Below are 26,649 nucleotides of genomic sequence, written 5' to 3' on the forward strand. Positions count from 1 at the left end.
ATACTGACTGGGGAAAGAACCTAAGAGAGTGCCAGATATACTCAAATCAAATATTATTAGTCACATGCGCCGAATACAACAGGTAGACCTTACAGTGAAATGCTTACTTACGAGCCCCTAACCAGTAATGCAGTTTAAAAAAAATACAGATAAGAATAAGAAATAAAAGTAACAAGTAATTAAAATAGTCTGGGTGCCATTTGATTAGGTGTTCCCAGAAGCCAATGACTGATGTGGTTTACTCCTCAATGCCATCGGAGGAACCCTGGAACATATTCCAGTCTGTGCTAGCAAAACAGTCCTGTAGCTTAGCATCTGCTTCATCTGACCACTTTTTTTATTGATCTAGTCACTGGTGCTTCCTGCTTTAATTTTTGCTTGTAAGCAGGAATCAAGATGATAGAATTATGGTCAGATTTGCCAAATGGAGGGCGAGGGAGATCTTTTTTTTATATTGTGTTATTGACTGTACGTTTGTTTATTTCATGTGTAACTCTGTGTTGTTGTTTGTGTCGCACTGCTTTGCTTTATCTTGGCCAGGTCGCAGTTGTAAATGAGAACTTGTTCTCAACTGGCCTACCTGGTTAAATAAAGGTGAAATAAAAATAAATATTTATTTTTTATTTCAGCTCATGAAACATGGGACTAACACTTTACATGTTGGGTTCATATTTTGGTTCAGTGTAGAATCATGCACCACCACAAAAACACATTTACTCACGCTATTTCACTCACACATCCCCGCTCTCTACAGAGCGCAAGCATCTCCTTCTTATTCTATATCTTTATTTCTACTACAATATGTGCTCATTCCTCTTATCCAGTGCCATATACATATGAAAATATATAAATACACAATTATGAGTTTTTGGCTGAAACCTTGATGATTATACTAATGACTATGTCCTCATTAGTACAATGTAATTGATGTCAGATGTTCGATGATACTGTCATGCATGCCATCATTATACACTTATTAAGAAGGCACATTAGGTTTGTGAAGCTTTTTTATCCAATATCATCTTTGTATCTTCACAAACAAGCAGCCTTGGCATGGCACGATGGCTGAGATAATGAAGCGGCAAGAAGAGACTGAAGATACTGTGGTGACAAGAATAGATTAAAGATACAGATCACAGTCATTCGAACAGGAACACTCCCCTCACTGCAATTACCATGGGTAGTTACAGAAGTTTGTTTATTGGTAAGAGACTGAATGTAAGTATATAGTAATACAGACAGTATGATCAATGTTATTATTGCTTACGTAATTCCCACCAAGAATAGAGGAATATCAGGCTTGTCTACAAAAAAGAGCACACAGTTAATTATCATTATAACCAAACTAAATGTCAAAGGTCAACAGAACATTTTTTATTTAATTAAATATGGATATTATTTAAACAAAGTGGATGATAAACTCTTAATTAAAGCAGGCAACTGTCAACTCAATAGCTCTTTGCTCTACACATTTTACACTGTATGCTAGTGTTGAATCTATTTAAAGTTGAATGATGGTTACGCAGCACACCACCCACTTAATCAACTCTTCAAGTCCCCCACAAACTGCTCTTATAAAAAAAAAACACATCCTCTACCTCATATGACAGCGGAGGGTGATAGCTATCAGAATAAAGTCACAATCTGGATCCTCCTCCCACTTTCAGTTTCAGGCATCAAGTTATTTTGTCATAGAGACCTGTCAAGCTCCTTTGGTACAAGACCAGGTCAGGTCGAAGTAGAGCAACGTAATGCCATACCTGATCAATGTTAACAACAGACGTGTCCCAGGGAATACAGAAGTATGTGGCTGCTCCTCACCATTGTCCTGTCTTACAGTATCGTCTGCCTGAATGGGAATCATACCACAACAGGTAAACACCTAATTTACAATTAACATTTATCTAACTTAATTAACAGTTCTACTGCTTGTATAACACCACATTAGCAGAAGCCTACAAGACATACCCGTTTGAAAAACCTGGCACACACATGGGCCACGTTCAGTTGCTAAACGTTGTCGAATGTTGCAGACAGAAATGCCATGAATAGAGCAGACATGACTCCTTTGTTCTACATGTCAGAGATGCATGTTTGTTCTACGTAACATATTTCTATCTGAACATTCCAAAACGTTGTGTCCTGCTGAACTCGCCTCTTTTTTATAAGCTTTGTGTTAATTAACTCACTTATCACCATCACCTGTGTCAGGTTTAGGTAAATTGTTTTAAAAAATATATATAACAATAAATGGCATGGGTTTACGGTTAAACAATTTGGAGAATAAATTATCAACTTTAAATATGAGAAACAAAATATTAGCATAATTTGCTCGATTATCAAATAAATGTAATATTGACTGATGACTATTGTAAGTTGAGGGTATCTGTGTGTAGCCTGTAATGGTTTGCAAGCCATTACAGATTCTGTGTGAAATAAATGCGATATAACATACATGTAATTCATTCTTTGCTAAATACATTTTGTATTTCTTTATAAGGAAGCGTATTAATTTGGTCACACCTCTGTTTAATCCTACAGTGCATCAAAACATATAATTTATATATTTGACATATTGTGTTGAATTTATGTGTGAATGGCGTATTTCTCTGTGGTGTGTGAGATAAGGATATTGTGGTGTAGCAGGGTTTCCCAAACTCAATCCTGAGGCTCCCCCTTGGTGCACGTTTTGGTTTTTTCCCTAGCACTACACATCTTATTCAAATAACCAACTCATCATTGAGCTTTGATTATTTGAATCAGCTGTATAGTGCTAGGGTAAAAAACTAAACGTGTACCCAGGGGGGGCCCCAGGACTGAGTTTGTGAAACCCAGGTGTAAAGCACCATTGTGTGTGTTTCAGTGCTTATACAGTTGTATTTCATGTGGACTCTTCCAGGTCATGAATATAGCCTTGACTGTGTAAGTGATTACCTGTTCACCATTAACTGTTCCCTGAGCATCCTGCCAGAGGTTGCTCATACAGACCAGTCCTCTTACTGGCTGCGCATTGAGGACCTCTCTTTCGGGACGGTATTTGATGGGTGAGAACCCCACTATTTCATATTGCTAAAATGTTTGTACATTCATTTAAATGTATTAGTATCGTGGTTCTCAACCTTTTTTGGTTAATGTACACCTAGTCTGGAGTACCGACTAAGTAACCTCATGTGCATTTTAGCAGTGGGCTATGTTCTTATTAGTCTTCCCAAGTACCCCCTGTGGATAGGCCATGTACCCCAGGTTAAGAACCACTGTATACACATTACACACTGAGGCAATATGTGTAAATGATATGTTATAACTTTATATTGATTCCTGCTTTCTTTTTTTCCTGTTCACTTCCACTCATTACACAGTGGGAAGCTGAGGAAAACCAATGGCAATTACTCCTGTTCATTGGACACTTCCCATCCTGATTCTGCTGTTGATCCAGATCCTGATGAGGAGTCAGATTTTTTTTTTGACACTTCAAGATTTAAGATCACTCTCTATCACAACAGAAGCAATAGACAAATAAGCGTCACCTTGCTGGATGAGGAATACATGCCAGTAAAGCATAGTACGTGCTTTTTACAGTATTACAATACAAACATGACTTTGTGATATGCCTACCCTATATGCAAACTTCAATTGACAAGCATAGCTACTTGTTGAAATTGTTGGTTCGGGAAGCTAGGTAACACTTTACTTTACAGTGTCATTATTACTGTGCAACTACTCAAGTAATTACAGTATAAGAAGTATTGTAATTACAGCGTAATAATGAATAATTACAATACTTGGTACACTGTAATTACAGGAATCATTACACAGTAATAAGTGCACTGTAAAGTAAAGCATAACCGGCCAGTCCTTGCAATTCTGCCGCCTTAGGCTAGACCAAAAAATGCTGCCCCCCCAAAACTAGAATAGTCCCAGTAAGCAAAATTAAGTTGAAAATATGTCATAAAGACGTATTTTCCAGACGTTGAAGTTAGGTTCAATTTAGGTTCTGAATGAAAAGTGAAAAGATATTTTTCATATGTTTAAAATACATATTTTCCAGGACGTTGACATCAGGTTAATTTTGGGGTTCTGAATAAAAGTTGAAAATACTTATTTTCCAGATGTTGAAAATACGTATTTTCCAGACGTTGGAATCATGCTCATTTTTCGTTCTGAATGAAAGTTGAAAATAAGTCATTTATAGATGTCTATGTTTGGATACTTATACAAACTTGAAACCACTGATCATGACAATGGGGTGAAACTCTTGGACAACAGTTGTGGTTGTCCATTCCATATTATCCATTTTACCTTGACCTGTCCTGTTTGTAGGATATGATGTTTGTTAACATAACAGCGCATTTTGTATTTGATTGAGCACCATTTAGGTTAGGCTATTTGATCAGAGAAACCTGCATGATATAAAAAGTGTCCATCTCATTACATTGTCATACATTTTATCTCCAGCCTGTGGGCTAAAGAAAAGGCTACATACTCTTTCAACCATATCCTATATCTGCTACATGATTTATGTTAGATTCTTTTTTTGCGGAACGACGGTGGAGCGGCGCAGCGATGCGTCTCTCCAACAGCACCCTGGATAGGCGCGCTAGGAATGGACACTGCTTATCACAGGGCGGCATCAGCGCTCACCTAAACCTGGGCAGAATTATTGTGAGATTATATATGTTGTTGTTGGAGGTGCGTCTTGGTCAGTTTAGCTCAGAAAATGCCGCCCTCGTCAATCTGCTGCCGTAGACAACCGCTTAATGCTGTCTAATGAGCAGACCGGCCGCGGGAAGCTTTTCTTTTTGTGGACACTTTAATTCCATCCCAAATCTTTGACATAAGTGTCTTTCTCTCCCCAGTCAAACCCAATGCACCAATCAATCTCACCGTCAACCGGATGTCAAGTCAATACTGTGTTACCTGGATGAGTAGCTATGAGAAATATTTACAATTTGGCAATCTTCTGACTGACAACCTGAAGTACCAATTCTGGTACTACAGAAGTGGACACCAAGGCAACGTAAGACACTCAAATACTGCTAAAGATGTTTCTAAAATAAAGCCGGAGAATAAATGGATCTATTTCCTCGTATTTTTCCCCACAGGTTGTCGAAGTTCACCACTCAACTAACATCTCAGTGAACAATGAAAATTTTGAGCCAGACACAGACTACACTGGTAACGTGAGGTCCATCCCCAACCAACAACCGTATCAAGGCCAGTGGAGTGAATGGGCATCGGAGGTTCATTGGAGGACTGATCCCACACAAAAAGGTATGGTTCCGTCAAGACATTACGAACTTTACCAGAACAATTTGAGCCCACACCTTGCCTGTTCTGTGTTTCTTCAGGCTAATGCTGTTCCAATGTTCTTTGTACCCTTAGTCGGAGAACTTCCAACAAACACATTTACTGCCATCTTATGTGTGCTGGTTCCAGTACTGCTAATTCTGTGCTACATTCCAATTGTAAGGTACGTTTGGATGACCTTACCTTTGGTGACATCTACAGTGGGTGGAAGAACAGCTGCATGTCTTGTATCATGTAATTCATGGGGTGTGGAAACTTCTCATATATTGCAGGTTGAATAAATCCACCTTCATCCCAACTCCAGCACCATACTTCCAGTCCCTTTACGCTGACTGTGAGGGGGACTTCAGGGTAAGGAAGTCTTATGTCACCCTTGATGCATTAATACTTCTCAATGAGACGTGAACATTACACTAACACACTCTGTGGTGATTGTGGTTGTAGAGCTGGGTTGTGACCCCAGGCTCTGGGGCAGACTTACTCAAGACAGAGGAAACCCTGCAAATCGACACCCTGACTGAGACCATAGCGGTCCTGGATGATGACCACTCCTCACTGGTGCCCCATCACATGATCCAGGAGGGCCCCAGCGACAACCTGTCTAACCCAGCGTCTGATGCACTTTTCCTGGGCATTGCTTATGCTGTATCTCTGGGGTCACCACTCCTGGCACCCAGAGGCCCACTGAAGAGTGTGTCTCTGAGTGAGCCAGAGAGCACCATCGAAGCAGACTCGGGGTGTTGGCTGCACAGCACCACATCTCTGGAGCGGGAGAGTGCCTGGTACAGCAACGTGTACTGCAGCAGTGACTACTGCACCCTATCAGACACTGGGAATTGTCAGGAAGTTACCCCTAGAGTCTATTGACGCACCGGTGCGTCAATCTAAGCAACATAATACAAAATCCCCGTCAAAATCCGTCAGTTTAAGCTAGAGATATGTTTTTTGTATGGGCTGCATCTCAATCCCCCAGATCCGCCCATGTCTCCCTTCCACATCTGCGGTGGAAACTGGCAGAGCTACGGCGCTGTTAGTCAGACCAGGAGACATCCCGAAAATCGGTCGTCTCACGAAAACGTCTGTAGCAAGCAGTCAAATGTTCAATTTACCAGTCAAAGGGTAAATTGATTCAATTTAGGGTACATTGGGTAAATTGATTCAAGGGTAAATTGATTCAAGGGATTCAATTTACCAGTCAAATGTTTTGACACACTTACTCATTCAAGGTTTTTTATTTTTTTAAACTATTTTCTACATTGTAGAATAATAGCGAAGACATCAAAACTATGTAATAACACATATGGAATCATGTAGCAACCCAATTATTTTTTTTAAAAATCAAAATATATTTTATATTGGAGATTCTTCAAAGTAGCCACCCTTTGCCTTGATGACAGCTTCGCACAGTCTTGGCATTCTCTCAACCAGCTTCACCTGGAATGCTTTTCCAACAATCTTGAAGGAGTTCTCACATATGCTGAGCACTTGTTGGCCACTTTTCCTTCACTCTGCGGTCCAACTCATCCCAAACCATCTCAATTGGGTTGAGGTCAGGTGATTGTGGAGGCCAGGTTATCTGATGCAGCACTCCATCACTCTCCTTCTTGGTCAAATAGCCTTTACACAGCCTGGAGGTGTGTTGGGTCATTGTCCTGTTGAAAAACAAATGATAGTCCCACTAAGCGCAAACCAGATGGGATGGCGTATCGCTGCAGAATGCTGTGGTAGCCATGCTGGTTAAGTGTGCCTTGAATTCTAAATAAATCACAGACAGTGTCACCAGCAAAGCACCCCCACATCATCACACCTCCTCCTCCATGCTTCACGGTGGGAACCACACATGCGCCTCCGCAAGGCAATCAAATAAGCAAAGTGTCAGTACAGAGACAAAGTAGAGTCGCAATTCAACGGCTCAAACACGAGACGAATGTGGCAGGATCTACAGAGAATCACGGATTACAAAAAGAAAACCAGCCCCGTCGCGGACATCAGCGTCTTGCTCCCAGACAAATTAAACAACTTCTTTGCATGCTTTGAGGACATTACAGTGCCACCGTCATGGCTACCAAAGACTGTGGGCTCTCCTTCTCTGTGGCCGACGTGAGTAAAACATTTAAACTTGTTAACCCTCGCAAGGCTGCCGGCCCAGACGGCATCCCTAGCCGCATCTTCAGGTCATACGCAGACCAGCTGGCTGGTGTGTTTATGGACATATTCAATCAATCCCTATCCCAGTCTGCTGTCCCCACATGCTTCAAAATGGCCACCATTGTTCCTGTTCCCAAGAAAGCTAAGGTAACTGAACTAAATGACTATTGCCCTGTAGCACTCACTTCTGTCATCATGAAGTGCTTTGAGAGACTAGTCAAGGATCATATCACCTCCACCCTACCTGATACCCTAGACCCACTCCAATTTGCTTACCCCCAATAGGTCCACAGACAATGCAATCGCCATCACAGTGCACACTGCCCTATCCCATCTGGAGAAGAGGAATACCTATGTAAGAATGCTGTTCATTGACTACAGCTCAGCATTCAACACCATAGTACCCTCCAAACTCATCATTAAGCTTGAGACCCTGAGTGTTGACCGGCACCCTGTGCCACTGGGTCCTGGAATTTCTAATGGTCCACCCCCAGGTGGTGACGGTAGGAAACAACATCTCCACCCCGCTGATCCTCAACACTGGGGCGCCACAAGGGTGCGTTCTCAGCTCTCTCCTGTACTTCCTGTTCACCCATGACTGCGTGGCCATGCACGCCTCCAACTCAATCATCAAGTTTGCAGACGACACTACAGTTGTAGGCTTGATTACAAACAACGACGAGACAACCTACAGGAAGGAGGCGAGGGGCCTCGGAGTGTGGTGTCAGGGAAATAACCTCTCACTCAATGTCAACAAAACAAAGGAGATGATCGTGGACTTCAGGAAACAGCAGAGGGAGCACCCCACTAACCACATCGACGGGACAGTAGTGGAGAAAGTGGAAAGTTTTAAGTTTCTCGGCGTACACATCACAGGCAAACTGAAATGGTCCACCCACACAGACAGGGTGGTGAAGAAGACGCATCAATGCCTCTTCAACCTCAGGAGGCTGAAGAAATTTGGCTTGTCACCTAAAACCCTCACAAACCTTTACAGTTGCATAATCGAGAGCATCCTGTCGGGCTGTATCACCGCCAGGTACGGCAACTGCACCGCCCACAACCGCAGAGCTCTCCAGAGGGTGGTGCGGTCTGCACAACGCATGACCGGGGGCAAACTATTAGCCCTCCAGGACATCTACAGCACCCGATGTCACAGGAAGGCCAAAAGATCATCAAGGACAACAACCACTCGAGCCACTGCCTGTTCACCCCGCTATCATCCAGAAGGCGAGGTCAGTACAGGTGCATCAAAGCTGGGACCGAGAGACTGAAAAACAGCTTCTATCTCAAGGCCATCAGACTGCCAACATACAGACTCAAATCACTGGCCACTTTAATAAATGGATTTAATAAAGGTATCACTACTCACTTTAAATAATGCCACTTTAATAATGTTTACATATCCTACATTACTCATCTCATATGTATATACTGTATTTTAAACCATCTATTGCATCTTGCCTATGCCACACGTCCATCACGCATCCATATATTTATATTTATATGTACAGTACATATTCTTATTCCATCCCCTTACATTGTGTGTATAAGGTAGTCGTTGTGAATTTGTTAGATTACTTGTTAGATATTACTGCACTGTCAGAACTAGATGCACAAGCATTTCGCTACACTCGCATTAACATCTGCTAACCATGTGTATGTGAACAATAAAATTTGATTTGATTTGTTCAGAACGACAAATATTTACCTTGTCAGTTAAGGGATTCAATCCAGCAACCTTTCGGTTACTGGCCCAACGCTCTAACCACTAGGCTTCTTGCAGCTACTAGTCTCATTCTATATCCTGGTTCATATAATACATTCCTTTGAAAAGTCTCATTCTATATCCTGGTTTATATACTACATTCCTGTGAAAAGTCTCAATGCATTAAGACATACAGTCTACCTGTTGGTTCTAGGTAAAGTGTTACCTTAGTATTTTCCGGTCCCTGTCATGAATCCTCTGAACTGTGTCCCTCTCTGGCCACTTTAATAATGTTGACATATTTTGCATTTCTCATCTCATATGTACAGTTGAAGTCGGAAGTTTACATACACTTAGGTTGGAGTTATTAAAAGTCGTTTTTCAACCACTCCCCAAATTTCTTGTTAACAAACTATAGTATTGGCAAGTCGGTTAGGACATCTACTTTGTGCATGACAGAAGTAATTTTTCCAACAATTGTTTACAGACTGATTATTTCACTTATAATTCACTGCATCACAATTCCAGTGGGTCAGAAGTTTACATACACTAAATTGACTGTGCCTTTAAACAGCTTGGAAAATTCCAGAAAATTATGTGGCTTTAGAAGCTTCTGTTAGGCTAATTAACATCATTTGAGTCAATTGGAGGTGTACCTGTGGATGTATTTCAAGGCCTACATTCAAACGCAGTGCCTCTTTGGTTAAAGAGAAAATCAAAAGAAATTAGACCTAAGAAAGAAATTGTGGACCTCCAAAAGTCTGGTTCATCCTTGGGAGCAATTTCCAAACGCCTGAAGGTACCACGTTCATCTGTACAAACAATAGTACGCAAGTATAAACACCATGGGACCACACAACCATCATACCGCTCAGGAAGGAGACGCATTCTGTCTCCTAGAGATGAACGTACTTTGGTGCGAAAAGTGCAAATCAATCCCAGAACAACAGCAAAGGACCTTGTGAAGATGCTGGAGGAAACAGGTACAAAAGTATCTATATCCACAGTAAAACGAGTCCTATATTGACATAACCTGAAAGGCCTCTTAGCAAGGAAGAAGCCACTGCTCCAAAACCACCATAAAAAAGCCAGACTATGGTTTGCAACTGCACATGGGGACAAAGATCGTACTTTTTGGAGAAATGTTCTCTGGTCTGACGAATCAAAAATAGAACTGTTTGCCATAATGACCATCGTTATGTTTGGAGGAAAAAGGTGGAGGCTTGCAAGCTGAAGAACACCACCCCAACCATGAAGCACGAGGGTGGCAGCATCGTGTTGTGGGGGTGCTTTGCTGCAGGAGGGACTGGAGCACTTCACAAAATAGATGGCACCATGAGGATGGAAAATTATGTGGATTTATTGAAGCAACATCTCAAGACATCAGTCAGGAAGTTGAAGCTTGGTCGCAAATGAGTCTTCCAAATGGACAATGACCCCAAGCATACTTCCAAAGTTGTGGCAAAATGGCTTAAGGACAACAAAGTCAAGGTATTGGAGTGGCCATCACAAAGCCCTGACCTCAAACCTATCGAAAATGTGTGGGCAGAACTGAAAAAGCGTGTGCGAGCAAGGAGGCCTACAAACCTGACTCAGTTACACCAGCTCTGACAGGAGGAATCGGACAAAATTCACACCAACTTATTGTAGGAAGCTTGTGGAAGCCTACCCAAAACGTTTGACCCAAGTTAAACAATTTAAAGGCAATGCTACCAAATACTAATTGAGTGTATGTAAACTTCTGACCCACTGGAAATGTGATGAAAAAAATAAAAGCTGAAATAAATCATTCTCTCTAATATTATTCTGGTATTTCACATTCTTAAAATTAAGTGGTGATCCTAACTGACCTAAGACAGGGAATTTTTACTAGGATTAAATGTCAGGAATTGTGAAAAACTGAGTTTAAATTTATTTGGCTAAGGTGTATGTAAACTTCCGACTTCAACTGTATATACTGTATTCTATCCTATTCTACTGTATCTTAGTCTATGCCGCTCTGACATTGCTTGTCCAGATATTGATATATTCTTAGTTCCTTTCCTATACTTTAGTTTGTGTATATTGTTAGATATTACTTGTTAGATATTACTGCACTGTTGGAGCTAGAAACACAAGCATTTCGCTACACCCGCAATAACACCTGCTAACACGTGTATGTGACAAATAAAATGTTATCTAATGCGGAGATCATCCGTTCACCTACTCTGCGTCTAATAAAGACACGGCGGTTGGAACCAAAAATGTCACATTTGGACTCATCAGATCAGATTTCCACGGGTCTAATGTCCATTGCTCGTGTTTCTTGCCCCAAGCAAGTCTCTTCTTCTTATAGATGTCCTTTAGTAGTGATTTCTTCACAGCAATAAGACCATGAAGGCCTGATTCACACAGTTTCCTCTGAACAGTTGATGTTGAGATGTCTCTGTTACTTGAACTCTGCGAAGTATTTATTTGGGCTGCAATTTCTGAGGCTGGTAAGTCTAATGAATTTATCCTCTGCAGCAGAGGTAACTCTGAGTCTTCCTTTCCTGTGGCGGTCCTCATGAGAGTCAGTTTCATCATAGCGCTTGATGGTTTTTGCGACTGCACTTGAAGAAATGTCCAAAGTTCTTGAAATGTTCTGCATTGACTGCTGTTCTTGCCATAATATGGACTTGGCCATTTACCAGAAAGGGATATCTCCTCTATACCACCCCTACCTTGTCACAAGACAAATGATTGGCTCAAACACATTAAGAAGGAAAGAAATTCCACAAAATAACTTTTAACAAGGCACACCTGTTCATTGAAATGCATTTCAGGTGACTACCTTATGACACTGGTTGAGAGAATGCCAAGAGTGTGCAAAGCTGTCATTAAGGCAAAGGGTAGCTATTTTGAAGAATCTCAAATATAAAATATACACTACCGTTCAAAAGTTTGGGGTCACTTGGTAATCTCCTTGTTCTTGAAAGAAAAGCAAATTTTTTTGTCATTAAAAGCATTTCTATAGCTTCCAAAATGTTTTACAATGGTAGGGGAGTGGCAAGATGGAGGCAAGGTAGATTAACACAGCGCCCCCTATCAGTAATCTAGTGCATATATAAATAATTGAATACAATATAGGCTAGAAAAGTCATTGTAAATACACTGCATTTGCTCATCATAAACAAACGTGTTTATTCTTACTGGGATAATAAAATCCTCAATTCTTGTTTTAAAATGTTTTTGTAAAGTGCAAATCAGAGACGGCTGGAGCTTTGAGGCCAGGCTCATCGTAACAGCTCACTGCAATGAGCCTGTCCTCCTGAAGCTCCTCCCACCAACCTCTGGTGCAAATATGCTATATTATAATCATGTTCTTTCAATTTTACCTCAATAATCTGGAAATCAAGTGTGATGTCTTACTCTGTATGGTGATGTTCAAACATGGTTTAATATACTATCTCAATAAAATGATATATTGAGTGTCTTTAATAGTTTTTGGGGGAGAGGGTTGTCGGTTACAGCCATTAAAACATTTCCACGTCAGCATTTGTTAACCACCAGTATATTCTAACCTGCTTGATGGTGATTGCTTGTCTCCAGTCCTTGTCTTCAGGTATATTGTGCCTGACAGATACGCGTCAGGATGGAAGAGGCAAGAAAATATATTGTATATAAGCTGCATTTCCTCTTCATCTATGGACATTGTGTTCATTCTTACTCATTGGATAACCTCAATTTCTGTTTTAAAATGTTTTGCGTAAAAAAAAAAAGGTGCAAATATACTGTATTTTGATCATTATCATGTAAACAAAATACATCCACTCAAGTCAAAAATCGAAAAATCAAAAAATTTCTTGATGAAGTGTGATGTTTTACTGTATCATGATGATCAAACAAACATCTGTACAAAATATGGTATATAAACAAAGTTTCTTGGGGGGGGGGGGGGGGTCCAGCTATAGCTTTTATCACATTTCTATGCCAGCATTTGTTAAAACACTAGTTTTACTGCAAGACAGAAAGTATAACAATTGCTTTATAGAAACGGTTTATTTAGTCTAACACGTACATGAACAAAGCACCCTATAAATAGAGTTTAATACAGAAGTAAGCCTACCTGCATTGAGACAAGGCCATAAAAAAAATTGCAAACACTACAAATAACAAAAGAAAAAGACAGCCAAGGCAGCAGATTATTTTATATTACAGCATGCTGAATAGAAAACCTGCATAAAAGAATCAGACCGAGCATTCTAGAGAAACTAGTGAGATAATACAGTATAAAAAGTGCCACTAATTATACAGCAGTTGAAATACTGACATTTAAGTAAATAGCTAATTTTACATAATTAAAAATCAAGGAAAATACAAGAGTTTTTTTTGTTTTTTTTAAAGGAACTGTGAGAGAAAAATGAAACAAGACATACAAAGACAACCAAGACATTCTCTTCCTCAAAAGAGGCTTATTTTGAGTCGATGGCAAAACCGGTACTGTGCTCTGTCCCTCGCACCACAAGACAAGTAATACGGCTAAAGAAGGAAGCGGCCGGGGTGCTACGGCTCCCATTTCATCCCAGCGCCTGCCACACTCCAACCCAGAGGTAATGAACAAAAAAAGGAAAAGAGGATGGCACAGAATGTATCAGTTTTAAATAGAAGTCCTTATAAGCAAGTCCCGATGTGAAAGGGGCACATTCATAGAGAAACAGAGGGGAGGTGATCCGCGTTTGACCCATTCCTTCTGCCGATGCCAAGCCTTCACCCTTACGAAGGGGAGAATTTTTTGGCCTGTGCTCGAACTCTTTTTTCATATTCTACTCTGTTTTGGCTGAAAAGAAAGAGGGGTTTAGTAAAACAACAGAATGATCAGAATCTAGTGTTAATTCCACCATATCCCTATCCAAAAACAACACGGCAAACAGGAAGGGATCCCTTCGATACTAGCAAAACTCACCAGTAAATTGTGTATGCCTCTGCTTGGGCTGGATCCTGGATATTTGGCTCATTTAAGAGTTCCTGTATTCCTAATAGGATCTGTAAGAAATGACAAAACATAAAGATCACATTAGTTGGGCATAGCCATTTGGTGGCTATAGCTTGTAAGTCGATCCCCAGCATATCCTAACCTGCTTGATGGTGATGGCGGGTCTCCAGTCCTTGTCCTCCTCTAGAATGGATAGGCATACTGTGCCTGACGGATACACGTTAGGATGGAAGAGCGGAGGCTCAAATTTACCTATTAAATAAAAAATCTGTGATGTTAAACTAGAACTAATCTCACGACCTAAGGTCTGTTCCAATACAGCCTTCCTACCTTTGCGATCACCTGATCTAAATGAATTGGTGAAAAAAACCCTAGCTTGCACCTATCTAATTAGTGTCAGATCAGTGACTACGTCAAGGAAGAGGGAAGGATGCATTTTTCAAGTATTGGGCCCGAATACGGAGCTGTTCCCAACGTTCTGTATTGTGTCATGTTTTATGTTGCCCTCAGGAAGAGTAGCTGCTGCATGAGGAACAGCTAATGGGGATTCTAATAAAAAAACAAAATAAAAAAACAGAAGACTGGTTAAAAGGAAACTCACACTTTGGGGGCGAGGAAGGATAGTCATCCTTGAACAGCATCCGCAGTTTGAACAAGCCTCCTTCCCATGGGGTCTGGGGAGGAGTCGTAAGTGTTTATAATTGATCACAAACACTTGCAGACTATGAAGATCAAGGATGAACTATGACCCATCCTAGCATTCTTTGGTTTCATACAAGATGTCCACTTCATAGTGTTGGTGCAAAAACATTTCTTTGCAATGATCTACTACCAACTACGCACAGTCCGAATGCTATAAACAAAGTCACTCGGCACCTCCACTTTGAAACTGTATTGCATGTGTAGATAAACGGCTGTACTTACCCCCTTCTTCCCAGGAATGGCACATTCCCAGTTCATCAAGTTCATTGTTCCATCTGGATTTTTTGTCGGCACAGCCACAAAGCCCTTAGATGGAGGTGCATCAAACAGTAAAAGAGTGAGATTAAGCAAAAAATAAACCTTCATTTCAAAGCTCTTGAATAATGGATAAAACACATCCCCTAATCCCTATCACAGTTAAATAAAAAGGTAAAAAAATAAATAAATCTGATTGGTAAAAAAAAAGAAGTGTACTATTAGAAATATAAATAAAAAGTCTAGAACTACACACTGCTACTCACAAAAGGGTGGTCTTTCCGCCACGCTTTGCGCTCCTGAGCAAGCCGGCTCAATGCAATGCCTGACATGACTGGTGGGCTTTCTGAAACAGCAGAGGTGACAAACATGTGCTTTCAAAGACGTGTACATACATGTTATCTAATTTCTTAGGATTGTGTCGTTATGGCATACACCAACTGTACAACACATTAGGAACTCCTGCTCTTTCCATGACGGACTGACCAGGTGAACGCTATGATCTTATACCGACGTCACTTGTTAAATCCATGCCAATCGGTGTAGATGAAGGGGACGCAGGTTAAAGGAGGAATGTTAATGCGTGCCATTCAGAGGGCAAATGGGCAAGGCAAAAGATTTAAGCGCTTTTGAACAGGACATGGTAGGTGCCAGGTGCACCAGTTTGAGTGTGTCAAGAACTGCAACACTGCTGGGTTTTTCCACGCTCAACAGTTTCCCATGTGTATCAAGAATGGCCCACCATACAAAGGACATCCAGCCAACTGTTGGAAGCATTGGAGTCAAAAGGAGCCAGAATCCCAGTGGAACACTTAACACCTTGTAGAGTCCATGCCCTGACAAATTGAGGCTGTTGAGGGCAAAGGGGGGTGAAACTCAATATTAGGAAGGTGTTCTTAATGTTTTGCACACTCCGGGGCACAAAGGTATCAAACTCAACAAGATTTCTGGAAGGCCGATGTTGATACCTGGTTTACAAAGTCTAGCCTAAATCAGTCAAGTTTAACATGCTACAGTTTATCAGGCATACAATGTGATATAACCAAAGATTTTTGGTATTTTATAAGATAGTGTTTCCAGCATTGAGAAAGAAGATTGTATTGCCAATACCAGGTTAGCTGAAGAATCGATGGTGGCGGTTTGTATGGGGCTTTCCTGTAACGTCCAGTAATGGACACCAACAATCTTTGGTTATATAAATCACATTTGCCAACTATAGCAAGCATAAACTGTGTCCCTTGTAGACTGGGGTTTGACATTTATGGAATTAGCAATTTAGCTACTTCCATCTCCCCTCTTTACATCCTTAGAAACCTCCCAGTGTGTACTGTAGGCTTTTAGTTTTATGCATCCAAAACTCTGGTCCTTGCTTGTTGTCATGCATTTCGTAGCAATAGCTAGCGAGCTAATGTTACATAGTTTAAAAAAATAGCAAACCAGCCTTGGTTATGAAGGTGTAAGATAACGTACTAGCTAGCTAAGCTCATTAGGCATATGAGTTGTACTCTTCAAGAATCAATGGGTAAATGGAGAGCAACAGCTAAGTATTACAGATGGCACATTTCCTTAACTGACACTTTGGGGTTAGTAATCTAGTCTGATATTGTCATTGACTGAGCACAGCTATCATCATAGTAGTGATTTTACTGACTGATCTTTGACTCGTTCTGTACAAAGAACAAATCTTGACTCATTTTGTTCATTTGAGTCACTAATATATTGAACAAAAATATAAAAACACATAGTGTTGGTCCCATGTTTCATGAGCTGAAATAAAAGATCCCAGAAATGTTCCATACGCACAAAAAGCTTATTTCGCTCAAATTTGTTAACATTTCTGTTAGTGAATATTTCTCCTTTGCCAAGATAATCCATCCACCTGACAAGTGTGGCATATCAATAAACAGCATGCTCATTACACAGGTGAACCTTGTGCTGGGGACAACAAATGGCCACTATAGAATGTGCAGTTGCCACACAACACAATGCCACAGATGTCTCAAGTTGAGGGAGCGTGTAATTGGCATGCTGACTGCAGGAATGTCCACCAGAGCAGTTGCCAGAGAATTGAATGTTAATTTCTCTACCATAAGCTTCCTCCAACATCGTTTTAGAGAATTTGGCAGTACGTTCAAACCGGCCTCACAACTGCAGAGCACGTGTACCTCCACATCCAGCTTCTTCACCTGTCAGATCGTCTGAGAAGAGCCACCCTGACAGCTGATGAAACTGAGAAGTATTTCTGTCATGGCTGTGTCCCTGCCCAGTCATGTGAAATCCATTTAATAGGCCCTAATGAATTTATTTCAATTGACCGTTTTCCGTATATGAACTGTAACTCAGTAAAATTGTTACATTTATATTTTTTGTTCAGTATAGACGCGGTAAACAGGTCAATCGAACTAGACCAAAACAATGGAATTACCTTGGAAATGCGTGGGGGAAAGATCACGAGTCTCATTGTCCCCCGAGCAAAATTTGCCTAAATTTAGGCTGTTTATTTCACACTATGTTGAGGTAAAAAACAGAGCACAATGCTTGTATGGAGGTCAACCCCAACACATGTTCATGTCATCCTTACCAATCAACTGCATTACAGTCAAAAATGTTATTTGACTACCACCACCGATTTCTGTATGCTAGCTATACTAACCAGTTTATACGAACGGGAGTAAGAATTTAGGAGTCACTTCTTCTAAACCTGAAAAAAAGGGACAACTTCTACATGTTATGCAGCGAGAATAACCAAATATATCCAAATCGGACTTACAGTGCATTCGGAAAGTACTCAGACCCCTTGACTTTTTCCACATTTTGTTACATTACATGGATTAAATGGATTAAATAAAACAAATTCCTTAGCAATCTACACACAATAGCCCATACTGAAGAAGTCAAAACCGGTTAGTAGAAATGTTAGCAAATGTATAAAAAAAATAAAAAAAAGTATTTATATAAGTATTCAGACCCTTTGCTATGAGACTCAAAATTGAGCTCAGGTGCATCCTGTTTTATTTATCATCGAAGGTCGAAGGAATTGTCCGTAGAGCTCTGAGACAGAATTGTGTCGAGGCACAGATCTGGGGAAGGGTACGGAAAAATGTCTGCAGCATTGAAGGTCCACAAGAAAACCATGGCCTCCATCATTCTTAAATGGAAAAAGTTTGGAACCACCAAGACTCTTCCTAGAGCAATCGGGGGAGAAGGGCCTTTGTCAGGGAGGTGACCAAGAACCCGATGGTCACTGACAGAGCTCCAGAGTTCCTCTGTGGAGATGGGAGAACCTTCCAGAAAAACAACCATCTCTGCAGCACTCCACCAATCAGGCCTTTATTGTAGAGTAGCCACTTCTCAGTAAAAGGCACATGACGGTTTGCTTGGAGTTTGCCAAAAGGAACCTAAAGGACTCTCAGACCATGAAAAACAAGATTCTCTGATATGATGAAACCAAGATTGAACTTTTGGCCTGAATGCTAAGGGTCACGTCTGGAGGAAACCTGGCACCAGGTCTAAACCTATTTTAAATATTTATTTTTTAATTTTATTATTATTTTTTAGAATAACTACATTGTGGGACGGTTAGCCCACGTAGATCATGACGGGTTTGACCAATATCCACTTTGTTAGATCAGATTTGTTGAATGTACGGCAATCTGGTCACTGGAACGTCTGTGGATAGGTTAATATAATAGTTTAAACTGTTTACATGATTTGCAAGAAGAACAATTTCCTTAATAATCCTGGCTACTGATGGGACTTTTGATAAATGCAGAAAATTGCCAATCAAAATAAACTTTCTACCACAGTGACCATGTCCTTTTTGCGAATACTTTTTGATTCTGAGTTCGGACATATACATTTCGACTGAAATTATTTAAGACGCATACTTCAGTTTTTCCTCAAACTCACTTTACTCGCGCATAAGAGGGAGGCTTGCGCTACCCGGTGCCGGTACATGCGCAGATCTAATAAACTGCTGGAACATCGATTAAATGTCCTAATACTTCTAAAGATTGCTCAGAAAGCCAGGTGTTTTAATTGGCATATGCTTACTTCGATTATGACCTTACACCGTTTAAGATAAGCAGAGTAAGGTGTTTACATGACTAATGCCATACTCTGCCTTCTCCCATAATCAGTTTAATATTGAATTATTAGTACACATGTAAACATACTCATTGGGTGTTTCTCAAAATCCATACAACCGTACTCCGAGCACGCACATTGGAGCACGGGAGGGTCAGCGGTTTAGTCCAAATCAAAATAGGCAAAACGGAGCACGAAGGGCACTTCTCAAACGCACACTCCATTTGAACATATTTTGAAGCATGTATCAATAAGCTACAGCGGAAAGCGTGCAACAACAAAAAAATGCAACCACGAAAAAAATATTACACAACATTTCTTGAAATCAATGTCAGACATTTGAGCTGAAGCGAGAGAAAATATACTCCGATTTCAGATTGAAACGTTGCCTAGTCACATCTCACATGTTGCCTGACTACAATATTTTATCTTGATATGTTAATAAATTCCAGCTGTGTTCATTTTGGCATGTTTACCTGCCTACGTATCGCAAGCCCATAATAAGTCAATAGAGCTACCTGACAGCCACACAGAATTGTTAGCTAGCTACCCACGAAAAATTGGCATCTACCTTGAATAACATTAGTTTTATCTCATTTTTGCCTGTTAAACTACCTGGTTTACCTTTTCTACCTTTTCCTACAAGTCTGTTCGTTAAATTTCTGCCTTGCTAGAGATGCCCCAGTCAACTGTAAGTGCTGCTATTATGAAGTGGAAACGTCTAGGAGTAACAACAGCTCAGCCGCAAAGTGGTAGGCCACACAAGCGTACAGAAAGGGACCACTGACGCACGTAAAAATCATCTGTCCTCAGTTGCAAAACACTCTCTACCCAGTTCCAAACTGCCTCTGGAAGCAACGTCAGCACAATAACGGTTTGTTGGGAGCTTCATGAAATGGGTTTCCATGGCCGAGCAGCTCGCACACATGCCTAAGATCACCATGTGCAATGCCAAGTGTCGGCTGGAGTGGTGTAAAGCTCGCCGCCATTGGACTCCAGGGCAGTGGAAATGTTCTCTGGAGTGATGAATCACGCCTCACCATCTGGCAGTCAGAGATTAATCTAGGTTTGGCAGATGCCAGGAGAATGCTACCTGCCCCAATGCATAGTGCCAACTGTAAAGTTTGGTGGAAGAGGAATAATGGTCTGCGGCTGTTGTCATGGTTCGGGCTAGGCCCCTTAGTTCCAGTGAAGGGAAATATTAATGCTACAGCATACAATGACGTTGTAGACAATTCTGTGCTTCCAACTTTGTGGAAGGCCCTTTCCTGTTTCAGCATGACAATGCCCCCGTGCACAAAGCGAGGCCCATACAGAAATGGTTTGTCGAGATTGGGGTAGAAGAACTTGACTGGCCTGAACAGAGCCCTGACCTCAACCCCATCGAACACCTTTGGGATTAATTGGAATGCTGACTGAGTCAGGCCTAATCGCCCAACATCAGTGCCCAACCTCACTAATGCTTTTGTGGCTGAATGGAAGTAAGTCCCCATAACAATGTTCCAATATCTAGTGGAAAGCCTTTCCAGAAGAGTGGAGGCTGTAATAGGAACAAAGGGGTGGGGGGACCAACTCCATATTAATGCCCATGATTTTGGAATGGGAATTAATATGTAGCATAGATAATTTATCATTATGAAGTAGAACATTTGCTTGCGTTGCCTCTATTGTTGCGATTGTCCTGGCTGGAAGAAGGTTCAGTGAATGTGTAAGTCCATAGTCAAGTCAATAGGGTAACTGTCTAGCTAGGTAGCCACGAAGAATTGTTAGCTAGCTAACTACAGAAAATGTACATCTACCGCGCATAAGTCATTTTTGCCTGGCTAGCTAGATTACTACGATTCACATATCTAGCTGATCATTATCAAGTAAAACGTTTGCTTTGTGTAGATCTTGTTTAATCTCTATTGTTACCATTGTCCTGGATGGAAAAAGGTTCAGTGAATGGGGAAGTGCAGTGTGAGGTAATACAGTAGTGCTTCTCAAATGTAATGTTTTAATCCGTTCTCCACACGCTCGTCCTCACAAGAACATACGCAAGAGAATGCAATTGGAGAATGCACTTGGAGCATGTGTGGAGCACGGTAGTGTGCATGTTGAGAAACACTCATTTACCATCTATGCCCAAAGCATGCATGACCTAGACCTGCAAATGATAAACTGAAAACGCAAAGAATGATTCTACAAGTTTCTAGTTCACCATAAGGGGCTTATTGAGCTGTCATTTGTAACAGAAGTGTAAAAGTGTGCTTTAAAGCAATTTACATTTGTTGATTACTATATACAAATAATACTATTTCTTGATACATTTGAAACAAGGTCTATTTGTGGCCGCAATTGGACTAGATTGTTTACGACTCTTGGCTGAATGCATTGCTTGACTGCCGTGAGGGTGATAAACACAATATCATTCGCAATCTGCAACACACCAAACTATTAATTTCGGATTTCTTTTGTTGTTTCAGAAACTCATTGTGTGCATGTTTTGGTTCTACAAAACATTCATTAACGAATTTCATTTATTCTTACACATGAGATCAATTAACAGTTATAACCATGTATTTTTGTTATGTTATTGCTGCAGCAGGATTTATTTTATAGTTGTTGGTCGGAGCATGTCTCCGGAGCCGCTGAGCCGGAGGAGAGCGTATTAATCCTTCTACTATAGTCATAACGGCCAGCAGGTAAACGAAAACCAAAATGATCGATTCACTCAAACATCATGACTCGTCAGTAAAAAATAAATAAAACTCGTTCAAAAATAACGATTAGTCGAATAGTTAACGAACTGCACATCACTAAGTTACATCATAGCTAGCTATTAGCATAACATCCGGCTGTTCATCTGTACCAGCAACAAGTCCAGCATGTTTGAGCAAAATCTCTCTGGTCCGCTTGTGGCTAAAACACGTTAGAAGGTAGCTAGTTATGTCAGCGACTATAGTGACGTAAGAAAGAAATTACTCAGAGCAAGTTCCAAGACAGAAACTGGCCAACAACATGCGCAAGTACCCTGGCTATTTGTGGCGGGCGGCTGGCAAACTGAAAAACCATAGACTTGCGCACTTGTCGTTGATTTTACACGTCGTTGTGGCAACGAGACTCGTTCTTCTCATCTGAAGCCATACATATTAGTTGCCATGTTGGTCCGCTTGCTTTGGCTTAAAGCGGAACCTCACACGAATTTGCAATACCACCCATGACTGAGCAGGACAAAGAACCTAGTGCTTCCCAAACTGGCGCACATTTACGCATCAACCAACTAGCGAAAATGGCGCAAACTCAGGCAGATAGTAAAGCTAACCTAGTATTGCATAAATACAAAATTGTTGGGCGACATTCGCTTACCTTGTTGTATGGCTATAATGACTCGTATTATTTAACTGTATGAATGAATCGTCTTTTAATCAAGAAAAACCCCGGTGAAGTTTCCCTCCTGAAAAAGCACCCGTTCCTGTCCGGGCTAAATAACAAGACCAGTGACATAGGCAACCTCCCAACCGCCTGAAAATATGTATAATTAATTGGGGGTTATGGAGAGATTGATGTACCATCATCACGTTACTAGTTTGTGTTAATTGAAATAACTGACAATTAAGTGGCTACAATGTTCACAATGTGGTCTGCATTGATCTGGTCACAATTTGCATTCTTAAATGACAGTTGATGAACATGCATTTATTACTATGTTCCATCATGTAAGTTATTCAATATGTGCACAGGATTTGGATAATAATTTTAGACATAGTCATATTCAATGTAATATAACAAATAAGTGCAAACAGGCAATTTTGTAGACGACTAAATATTTAAAGGAGCAGCACAATTTTTTTCTACCTGTTACCACAGCCACAAAGTCAAAATTGGCTATATCCTAAACATTTGAGAGAGATCGTTGAAGATTGACGTCGAAATTGGATGGTTAATGGATGGAAATTGGATGGTTATGTCCTGAGGACCCCTTTTTAAATAAAAAACATTTTATTAATTTAGCAGACGCTCTTATCCAGGTGCAATTTAGGTTTAAGTACCTTGCTCAAGGTCACAGCAACAGATTATTCACCTAGTTGCCTCTGGGATTCGAACCAGCAACCTTTCGGAGCACTATTACCATCAAGTAGGATTGGGTTATGCTAGGTGGCAGATTAGTGAACTCCAAAGACTGTATCAGAAGGTTGCATGTTTAATCCTAGTCGGGCACTGTTTTTTTTCTTTTTCACCCTATCCCAAACCTTAACCATTCGGGATGAGGGCGCAAATGTAACTCTTAATTTAGAAATAGGGTTGCACCAACATGGATTAACTCTTAAACTGGATTAAATCAAGGTGTATCTATTAATCTTGTTGCACCAAATGTTAAACCTAGTTTTAAATTAATCCAAGTTAAATTAAATCCTTCCCCTAATCTAAATTTAGTTTTCACTTTAAACCTAGATTAATTTGAAGTCTGTTGCTCAATTAATATATAACATTTAGATTGGAGATGAATTCTAAACTGCCACTTTAGTTGGTTTAATTGATAAAATGGCAGCATGTCTACTGTGGAGAGACCAACACGAGTTCCTCAGAGAACAGTGACAGGTTGAATCATGTTGAGTTTTATGATAATTAACTCATTATTAGTAGGCTATTTACGTGACCATTTTGTACAACAATTGAATTGGGGTTAATGATATGCCCAGCCTTGGTACGAATGATGATGTTATGCAACATGTAACGGGCCTGATAACAAAAACATTGTAGTGAAGTAACGTTAGCATGAACGTTAGTTATAACATGCATTATAGGAATTTATATTTACCAGTTACTTTTGCTTACTAAATATTGGTGGGTCAAATTGTCCGTCGTCATCATAGGGGTTTTGGAGAGGGGCAAACTGCTGGGGAATCATCTCGCATATTTTCTGGGCGATAGGATTAATTCCCTTGGACGGAGGCCCCCCTCCGGGTCCGGTCTGAAATAGCCCCCGCCTCACCTCTGCCGCATCCTTTCTCACTTTTGCTTTAAAAGAAATTCCATCACGCTTTCATCCGATTTGGGTCCTTCTCTTTAATCCGTGTTGAGTCATTACATTTGTCGAATAAAATGGCTCAAGTGTCTTCCTTCTTTTTGTCAGTCGTGTTGTCTGTCATTTTATCCTCGAGTAAGTTACAAAATTCCTCCATCAGCTCCGACAATTGTTTTTTCTCTTCATAAAACGGCGAAATTTTTAACTTATTTGACGTGCCACGATCAGGTGGCTAGCGGACAAATAATACATGGCTAAATAACGTTAGGTAATGACAATAATACATAATATTGTATGCTAGCTAGCTTGGTTTATAAACTAGCTAGCTACAGGAGCTAACGAATTCGTTCTGTCTAGTACTGGCAAATAACGGATTTTATTTCAAATCAGCCAACCCATGAGAACCTTTCACGATGGAGTTGCAGTACTTCTAACGTTATATTGTTAGTATTTTATCAAGGAACAGCAACTTTGTGGCCTCATTTGTCAAGTAGGCTAGCTACTTCGTTTCAACTCACGAAATACCTCATATATTGGTGTAACATGTCACTAATCATAGTTTAAAACCGTTAATCATAGATTTACTGATCCAGATTTAAATTCAGTGGTGAAGTGGTGCAACCCGTTTGGAGAACGTGGATGAACGTCTAAATTGTGCAAATTCATTAAAACAACAATTATCTTTTTGCTCTAAATTTAAGATTAGGGTAAGGCATGAGGTTAGCAGCGCGGTTGGTAAAATTAGTTTAAAAATAAATCAGATGTAGAAATTGGCGGGGTATATGACTTTGTGGCTGCGGGAAATAGTGACGACACAGTACCAGCATTTTCAAATGAATAACACTAGAGGGCGCTATTTGTTTACGTTTACTGTATCAGTTCAATTTGGTAAGAGTGACCAGCAGGTCTTTCGTCTGTTAATAAATGTGAAGAATTGCTCTTTTGAAACTATTGGCTTATTTGAATATGATTACAACATAAGGTGCTATGAAGTTTGGATGATCATTATTTTCCCCTCTCCAGGTAAGACAGACATTGTGCTTTTGCACAGTCCCTAATTTGAGTCAGATCCTGCCCGAACAGCATCCGGCAACTCTGTTTTGGACAGTGTCCTTCCGGAACCCATTTTCTAGGATCCGGTACCTCTTGTGGCATGAAAAATAACTATCACTTTTGGAAATGTACAAATCAGAGTTAGGCTAATTCAAGTTGACTCCTCCGTAATTCTCCTGGCAGCCCCCTAAAAAAACGTTACGTTGAAGCGCGCCTCTACCTCGCACAGAACTACCGCGCGAAGGGTTCTGGAGGTGGCGCAGAACCCCTGATAAAGTGTAATACATTTGCCAAAGTTATACAATTGCGCCTGTTTGTTCAGAAAGAAATGCAATAATTCGGACTACTACACTAGGAGTAGGCCTATAATTTAGCCACGGATGGTCAAGTTTTTTTTTATTGCCTGTGCTGTGGATTGTGTAGTCCAATCACGAGTAATGCATACAGTCGGGAACGCGTGACAAACCTGTCAGTGAACATCATGCAGCCAAAACAGGCCTTTCGCAATATTTCAAATATAGTCGCGGGAAAACAGTTTGGAAAGCAAATTGATCCTGCTGAAAAGAGAAGACTAATCTGCCAGTAAGGCCATTCTACTGCCAATGTTTGTCTGTTTATCAACTTCCAAATAGGCCTATTGAGCGAACAGCATTGTTTTACCAAGTAAAACAAGAGATAAGCTTTTGGCACGAGCGCATCGGCCATCGCCGGTGAATGAGCTGAGCTTCATTGGGTGAGTCAGTGAAACTGGAAAGCTTTATGACTAATTTCCTCGTACTGTACAACGTGTGTCTCCACACACGCCTAGGTCTATGCTATTGATGGATTGAAGGTCGATTTTATTGATCTCAGATTCTGTTCATCAGTGTTAAAGTAGCCTGTCATTTCGATAATTTGTTAGGTATAAAGTAAATATTCTGCTAGTCTCCAGTTATCTAAAATGTAGAATTGCACGAAATGAGTTTATAAAAGGCCACATTTCCCCCGAACACCAAGCTACACATTTTTACCCATGTGTGCAACTTCAACAAGCGCCTCTACTCCACTGATCTACGCCAGTACGCAAAAACATGAGAACACCAAGCTACACATTTTTACCCATGTGTGCAACTTCCACAAGCGCCTCTACTCCACTGATCTACGCCAGTACGCAAAAACATGAGAAAAGCTTTCAATGCTTTATTATAAAGGAGATTTTTTCTTCTTCTCATGCGTACTGGTACCTCAGAGCACCCCGGGTCACTTCGCTCAGGCTCATTTTTTTGTTCCAGCGCCTCCAAATGTACAAATGAAGCACTGCTTTTGCCACTAGTGAGTGTTAGATACGTTTTTTGTTGCCTCGACTTGTCCCTTTTCCCCCAATGGTGTAGTTTTAATTTGAGCATTTTATTGAAGTATTGATGTAGGCTGATTTAAGTATTTATGCAC

General features: G+C 40.6%; 2 protein-coding genes across 5 annotated transcripts; one reads left to right on the top strand and one right to left on the bottom strand.

The window, feature by feature from the left end:
* Nucleotides 1-1,671: 1,671 nt before the first annotated feature.
* Nucleotides 1,672-12,617, top strand: LOC139570352 (interleukin-21 receptor). Its single transcript, XM_071392170.1, has 8 exons — nucleotides 1,672-1,874; nucleotides 2,900-3,044; nucleotides 3,360-3,562; nucleotides 4,857-5,017; nucleotides 5,103-5,271; nucleotides 5,383-5,470; nucleotides 5,580-5,658; nucleotides 5,752-12,617. Exons 1-8 carry the CDS (start codon nucleotides 1,805-1,807, stop codon nucleotides 6,172-6,174), a joined length of 1,338 nt encoding a protein of 445 aa, XP_071248271.1. The 5' UTR covers nucleotides 1,672-1,804; the 3' UTR covers nucleotides 6,175-12,617.
* A 547-nt stretch (nucleotides 12,618-13,164) lies between these two features.
* Nucleotides 13,165-24,515, bottom strand: ube2ib (ubiquitin-conjugating enzyme E2Ib). 4 transcript variants are annotated; one of them, XM_071392171.1, is made up of 7 exons: nucleotides 23,979-24,515; nucleotides 15,341-15,420; nucleotides 15,042-15,125; nucleotides 14,719-14,791; nucleotides 14,260-14,369; nucleotides 14,088-14,167; nucleotides 13,165-13,961 (listed from the first exon to the last, which is right to left on the bottom strand). In XM_071392171.1, the coding sequence occupies exons 1-7, from the start codon at nucleotides 24,049-24,051 to the stop codon at nucleotides 13,898-13,900; spliced, it is 564 nt and encodes a 187-aa protein (XP_071248272.1). In that variant the 5' UTR covers nucleotides 24,052-24,515; the 3' UTR covers nucleotides 13,165-13,897. The 4 variants fall into 4 exon arrangements, with proteins under 4 accessions (XP_071248272.1, XP_071248274.1, XP_071248273.1 ...); XM_071392173.1 differs by having other exon boundaries at nucleotides 23,962-24,508; XM_071392172.1 differs by lacking the exon at nucleotides 23,979-24,515 and adding an exon at nucleotides 22,509-22,664.
* Nucleotides 24,516-26,649: the final 2,134 nt, after the last annotated feature.

The sequence above is a fragment of the Salvelinus alpinus genome, chromosome 3, assembly GCF_045679555.1.
Source record: "Salvelinus alpinus chromosome 3, SLU_Salpinus.1, whole genome shotgun sequence".
Classification (NCBI taxonomy): Eukaryota; Metazoa; Chordata; class Actinopteri; order Salmoniformes; family Salmonidae; genus Salvelinus; species Salvelinus alpinus.